Raw genomic sequence first — 7,525 nt, forward strand, 5'->3', positions numbered from 1 at the left:
ACTTCCGTGCAAGGGAAATGGAGAGATTTGAATATTAGATTCAAATTTTATAACAAGATGCTATTCATCATCTCTCTTCATCAGTAGGAGGAGGCACGGAAGGATCAATGTGTAGGTGAAACAGATGGATACTTCACTCTTTATCTTACACCTGTGCGCTTCGGTTTTCTCCATGCCAGCTACGAAGGTCAAGTTTCCTACCGTCTATCCCGTGCTTGTCCCTCTTAGTTCTGTTTATCGCAGTTTCTTCGGAATTCAGACGCTCCAGTATCTTCTCATCACCGAAACTCTCCATCACAGGCAACCTCGTGATGAATATCCTCTTCACCCTCTTTCGTGCAATCGCATCCTCCCCATAGTTAGTAACCAGAACAGAACACAGCACTCCGGCTTTGGCCCTGTAAAATAACATTGTGTCACAGACTCGCTGTTCTTATATTCTAAGCCCTGGATAAAGAGCGCACGTATCTCACATGCTTTCCTCTCCACCCTTTCTGCCGGCGATTCTACCTTTAGGGATCCTTGGACATGCACTCAAAGCTTGGTCAGTCATTTTCCCTGGGGCCCGACTGTGCAACGTGCATGATTTGACCTTATTAGTCGGCCTAGAAACGCCTTGAATCACATTTAGGATTAAATTTCATTTGCCAATACTCTGCTTCACTTCCCAATTGATCACCATCGTCTTGTACCTACGATTCCTTTGTGACATCCCTGGGTATCTTCTTTGTTTGCGGGTAAATTGATCAATCCGGAAAATGAATCAAACCAACACCGTACACACATAAGGCGCTAGGTCGATGCTCGTCACCAATTAATGTTTAAATCAGGCACTGACGGACCTATTTCAATCAAAGTCATTAAAGGATGTATAATTGGGTCCAAAAGCGGTTGGGCTTGGTTTTCTGGATATTTTTGCCTGTGTATGGTACCATTAAAATACAATTCATTTATCGTGTTGAGATCGGGAAATTCGGCGTATTTTTCGGTGGGATGCGTTCATTGAAATCTGACGAACTGTCTTAACAATAAAGCACTCAAAAGGCAGGAAGCGTAGGCATCTGGAGCAATAAAAAGCAACGTGTTGAAGCCACGTAGTCAGGTAACAAAAATAGGGGAAGAAGGACGTAGACTTTTCTGCATCTGGATCCTATGATAGGAAACCCACTTCCAGCTCGCGCTCTAATAGATTCACGTTTCCACGTGCGGCGAGCAGGTGAAGTGGCAGGAGCGGCGCGGGGAGTGGGGTCTAGCAATCTCTGCCACATTATAATAATCAGTAAGTGGGGCAGACCACCACCACCGCTGAGCTCAGAGCTGAACAAAGTAGAGTTTAAATTTAATGTCGCGACTCGGTTCCAGTGACTACGCAAACAATACATTGATTTCTGCTACTTATCCAAGCCCCTGGGACCCACCATCTGCAGTGAAACAGGGCGCTGGAGAGGTTAACGCAAGTAGCCTCCATCCTTGCTCAGTCAGTTCTCTCTTTGTCACATCTGCTCGATAGCAGCTCTCAGGGATATAGGGCAGAGTGGAAGGTTGTGGAAGGTTTTCGAAGGCTTCTTTCACTCGACTAGTTTAACACGGATCACGTGTACCAAACAGACAGATCCCAATCATACTCCCTTTGCTGAAGGCCATTACCCTCAAAGCAGCATTGGCCGCGACAGCAGCTCGCTATATTCCGCTGTCCTGGGCCAGCCTTTTAAGTTCTGCCAAGGTGTAGCCCATCTCCTTGGCCTATCCTTCCTCTCCCAGAGAGCTTCTGTAGGCTTTTCTGTAGTTCTGAAGTTTTACTCGATGGGGTTGCTAACCCCATATCCAACCCATCCTCCTTTCGCAGCTGGGCTTGTGACCGTCCGTGGCGGAGTTAGATCCCGATCATGATTAGTGTTGTTGGGCGACCAGCACCAGCCTTGACGCAGTGATTGAAATAATAAATTTACATAATGAATTTAACTGGTTCCACTAAATTCTTTAACTCACAGTTTGGGAATCGGGTGTCCTCGTCGAAATCGTCGTTTATTGCCCACCCGCTACCTCGGAGAACACATAACAGTGCCTACAGGAGCAGGTGAGGGGTTGCGGGGGGGGGGGGGCGTACTCGCAGCCTGACATCCCGAAGCATTTCTGCCACCTTATACAGAAGGTGGAAATGAGCTACCTCGTCGGACGCTGCAATCGTTCTTGTGAAGGTGCTCTCTCAGGGCTGTGAGGGAGCTCCCGGATTTCGATTCAGTGATAATTGAGGAGCGATGATGTACAGTATATTTCATTTCTGGACATTATATAAATAAGAACATGAACATTTTTGCTTCCTGCACCCTTTCGTCTATAGGAGTAGCGTAGCCGGGTGCATTTTGTTGTTTTCTGCACCCACAGTGAGACTTTGGGAGATTGAAGTTTTGTGTGTTTGATAGGTGTCGGTCACAAGGATCACTTCCCCCTGGAGATAGAGAACTGCTGAAGTTGCACTATCCAGACAGGTAGAGAGCATTCCATCACACGTGTGTGCCCGAAGGCCTATTTCTGCTCTGTAAAACTCTCTATCATTCTCCCTGGCAGAAATGCTTCGGCACGTCGCAAATGGCCCCTAACACCCGTGTAGGCAAGGTCATTAATCTGAAGCAATCTGACCCCAAACGTTAACTTTGTCTTAACACGAGGAATTCTGCAGACGTTGGAAATCCAAAGCAACACACACAAAATGCTGGAGGACCTCGGCAGGTCACATAACATCTTTGGAAATGAATAAACAGTCGGGTGTCGGGATGAGACCCTTTTTCACGACTGGAAAGGAAGAAGAAAGACGCCAGAATAAAAAGATGAGGAGTCTGGGATGGAAGATAGCTGGAAGCTGATAGGTGAAGAGAGATGGGTAGGAATGATAAACGGTGGGAGAAAAAGGAATCTAATAGGAGCGTTGATTGCTCTATTGGAGGCAGGGATCAAGGAGGTGACGCAGGGTGAGGTGATAGGCAGGTGGGAAATAGAAGAAGTGGGGGGGGGAATATAATTTTTTTACCGGAAGGAGAAATCAATATTCATGCCATCAGGTTGGCGTCTCCCCGAACGGAATGTGGGTTATTGTTTCTTCACCCCGAGGTACAAGAGGAGGCCATAGGCGGATATTTCATAACTGTAATGACAAACAGAATGAAAGTGTTTGCCCACCAGCAAGTTCCGGTTTTGACCGATGGAGAACAGATGCTCGACGAAGCAGTCCCCCAATTTACGACAGGCCTTACCAATTCGAGGACTGAATCATGACTCTGGGCCTGTGTTCCCTGCAATTGTGAAAAATGGGGAGGGGTGCGGATCTTTTTGAAACCAATCAAATGCTGAAAGGCCGCGACAGAGCGGACTTGAAGAGGTTGTTTCCCATGGTGAGGAATCTAGGACCAGAGGGCATAGCCTCAGAATGGAGGACAGTCCATTTAGAATGGAGATGAGGAAAAATTTATGTTGCCAGAGAGTAATGAATCTGTGGAGGTCATTGCCACAGATGGCTGTGGAGTCCAAGCATTGGGTATATTTAAGGCAGAGTTTGATAGGTTCTTGATTGGTCAGGGCATGAAGGGTTTCGGGGAGAAGGCCGGAGATCAAGGCTGAGAGGGAAATGGGTCAGCCATGATGAAATGTCGGAGCAGACTCGATTAGCGAAATGGTCTGATTTTGCTCTTAGATGTTATGGTCTGAATGTAGGTGACGGAGCAGGTGAATAGGCAGGGGTATGGAGGGCTGTGGGCCTGGTGCAGGTCGATGGAACTAGCCAACTTAAATCTTTCCGCGGAGACTAGGTAGGTTGAAGGGCCAGCTTCCGTGATGTACTTTGCTATGTCTCTCTGACCGATCAATTTAATTTTCTTTCGATCAGGCCTTAGGTTTGTCCATGACCGGAGATACACAGGGTGTGCGAAGGGTGGACTGTAATCTAACAAATGACAAGGGATGCTCGGTTTCAATTTGACTTTGATCGTCTTGATAGAACAATGGAGGGAATGATAGGTAACAGCCTGGAGTGGGTGAAGGTGTCGCCAGAATCCTCTCTTAGAAAACCAGAACCTGGATCAGAAATAAACGTCACTCTGCGGACTTCAGTCACCAGTCGGTGGCGAGACCACTGCCGACATAAGCCGGGTGTAGTTCTCAACAAAAGCAGAATCTTTGCTATAAATGAGTAGCTCCAAACCTAGTGACCACATAAATAATACATTTATAGAACTATGTTTATATGATGCCCATGATGCAGTAAGATTCCAATTGCGGTTTCACGGGAATGCAACTTAATATATGTGAAGAAGTCAGTAAAATGAGACTCTGCGTCAATTTCGTGCTTCAACGTAAAATAAATTAAGGTCTGGGAGCTATTCAATGACGAAAGGGTTAAATGCACAAGCAGTTGTATCCGCTTCTTCAGATTTCCTGGACACACCACAAGACAAGGAAACGGCACCGGAAGAAGAACGGAAAGACGAGGCCACCAGGCCCAGAGTCCTGCCTCAGCATGATTATTGCTATTATGCCCCAGGCCTCGGCACTTCTTCCATACAAGAGCCCTATTGCCTCCTGTTCTCCGATTCCTATATTCGTTATACTGCACAGATACAGGCACTTCAGCCCTTCTCGTCCAAACTTTCCAATGGCCTGTGGGAGAGAAGCAAATTTATTGTTTCAGGTCGAAATTTCAGATAAGTATCTAACAAGGGCCCAGAGACCAGAGATCCATTAAGATTCCGAAGAATCGCTTCCCTCTGCTAGAAGTTGTAAATGGCCCCCTATTCATTTAAGTGAGATCATGTCCTCTGGGCTGTAAGAGATCGTGATATAAGTGAACGCGATATTCGAAGCGAAGAGTTGGATGGAGAAGTTGTCCGGGCGCGGGTCCACTTTCCATCAGGGAGACGTTTGGCAGCTCTGTGGATATTGTGGGGGAGCATTGAAAGCAATGGCACTGAGGTAGGAAAGCAGCTGTGAGGGTGAAATAGGTTGAGGGGAAACGCAGTGTTCCATTAGAGGGCACTCCTCCAAACCGAAAGTGTTCCGCACCCTGTACCATTGAGTGACAGGGTGAAAACACAGGCGTCACTATTTCCTTCGGAGTTTGAGGAGATTTGGTGTGTCAGCAGAGACTACTGTAATACTTTTACAGATATGAAAATGGAGGTCAGAATAATAGAGTGCTATGGGTAACCCTAGGTAATTTCTAAGTTAAGGACACGTTCGGCCTAGCTTTGTGGCCTGAAGAGCCTGTACTGTGCCGTAGGTTTTCTATGTTTCTGTGTTTCCTCATTCCACGGAGAATATTCAGCTTCTATAGATCCTCCTATGTAGGAGTTTTTAGAGGTTTGTAGATTGAAACAGATTCCTCACGGGCAGAACCATCCCTGCCATCGAAAGTATTTTAAGAAGCAGTGCTTTAATGACATTCATTATTAAAGACCCTCACCTTAGAGGACATCTTTCGTGTTCTTACTGTCGGGAAGAGGCTTAAGATTCTAAATACCCACAGTCAACATTTTAACAACCGTTTCTTTCCCTCCACCATCAGATTTTGAAAGCCGATAGGCTTCTTATTATTTATTAGTTTAGTGACTGGTACTAATGTTTCTGTCTTGCACTGTACTACTGTCGCAAAGCAGCACATTTTCGCGCCTTACGTCAGTGGTAATAAGCCTGATTCTCATCTGATTCACCAACAGGTTCAGCAGAGCTGAACAATAAACGCGGAGCTCGGGATCCAGTGACCAGGAACAAGGGAAAGTTGAGGGGTTCATATTGACAGGTTTCGGTAAGAGACAAAGGGGTCTTGCTGACAGTGAGGGTCGAGGAGCTGCAACGAGTTTGGCAAGCACCAGAGGATTAAGTCAGGTAGATATATTTCTGTAATTTTGGCCTGATACTTTAAATCTTCTTCACTCCACTAATATTGCCTACCTTGCTAAGTGTTTCCATAATTTCATAGTCTTATTTAGGATAAAGATCAGTTTTAATCGAAATAAATTGTGGAAACAGGACTGAGAGGTCAAGTGGCATTGTGGGATATTCAAGTAAACCTCTCCCATTTATGAATGGAAGAAATAAACCGGGGCATGTACCGCCCCCTGACCGCCATCTCCTAAGAAAGGCGGCGCTACCAGTCTACTGTAAAGAAGTCATTTGGACACGGGCCGGTGTAGGAGCTGAGGCCGGTCCAACCCCGACACCAAGAGCTGATAAACTGCGGTTCCTTTCAGATTCCAAACACTGACCCGGCGCAACAAGCATGTGGCAGGGTGCCTGGTTCGTGGTGCTGCTTTTCAGCTGTGCGTTACCAACTCCTCTTCAACTTTTATTACTCCTTCCCGCCGCGCAGATTCTTTTACCGTTTTTCTGCTCTTTTTGCAGGTGGAAGTGCGGCTCTTACCCTGATCCAGCCCAAACAATCGATTACAGTATCTGTCGAGAACACTGCGCTAATTCGGTGTCAAGTGAACGGAGACACCATCAGCGACAGCAAACCCCTTCACTGGTACCAACAGAAACCCGGCAAACCTCTCCAAAGGATACTCTACTATGGAGATAGAGTAACGCGGGATTCGGGATTCGGGACATCCTTCGACGTGATAAAAAGTGCAAATAACGAAGTCTATCTCACAATCGAAGTTGACGCTGACAGCGCTGCCACCTATTACTGCGCCTACTGGTCCTACTGGGTTTACACAGTGTGTAATAGAAAGCAAACTCAGCACAAAAAGCTCGACGAGCAGCCAGTCAACGGGAACCGCTGATCCGGCGACTGCAGCGACCCCCAGCTAGAATTGCGCTTACCTATATATGCCGTGCAGGAGTTGGTGTGTGCTCAGAAGGCAGGAACAGAAGCGCTTCGGCATGTCCGCAATTCCATTAGAAGGAAGGAAAGTCTTCCGCTTTAGCGACGAGGGTGCAGCCGTGGGCTCTTCCCCCGTGGAAACTAAGGGAAAGGGGTTCTATCACGAGAAACACGCCGCGTGACCTGGCGGTGGTGCGGCAGGGAGACTCGCATTGTCCGTCTCCGGGAGTTTCTCACCATCCTTTGTTCCTGCGAGATTTACAAACTCACTCTCCGTTCCTCGTTTGAAAAATACTGTGGCTGCTAAAGTCACCGAATACATGCCTAAGACTTTTGCACAGTACTGTACATTAGGTATACGGGCCCCAATCTGCAGAACAGCCCTCCATTGATATCCTCTGGCTTCTACTACAAGGCAATTTGGTGTCCTTATAACCTGCTCACCCTGATCCCATGTAACCTCCACCCCCCCCCCCATCCCGCAGATCAGAATGCCATGCGGATTCTTCTACAAGGCCTTGCTAAAGTCCATGAAGACAAAACCGTACCCGCATTAATGATCACTTCTCCAATAATGTCAGTCAAGTCCAAGGCACGTGGCATTCCCATCCACTGAATATCCTGACTATCCCCAATTAGTCTTGCATTTCCAAATGCTCTGAAATCTCGACCCTCAGAATTCCCTCCAGCGACTAGTCTGTATTTTGCTGA

General features: G+C 47.0%; 1 gene segment (V, D, J or C); it reads left to right on the forward strand.

The window, feature by feature from the left end:
* Positions 1–6,201: 6,201 nt before the first annotated feature.
* On the forward strand, positions 6,202–6,773 carry LOC132403265 (Ig kappa chain V region K-25-like). The segment is given in 2 exon segments: positions 6,202–6,308; positions 6,391–6,773. Coding segments are annotated over 2 exon segments (423 nt in total).
* Positions 6,774–7,525: the final 752 nt, after the last annotated feature.

The sequence above is a fragment of the Hypanus sabinus genome, chromosome 1, assembly GCF_030144855.1.
Source record: "Hypanus sabinus isolate sHypSab1 chromosome 1, sHypSab1.hap1, whole genome shotgun sequence".
Lineage (NCBI taxonomy): Eukaryota > Metazoa > Chordata > Chondrichthyes > Myliobatiformes > Dasyatidae > Hypanus > Hypanus sabinus.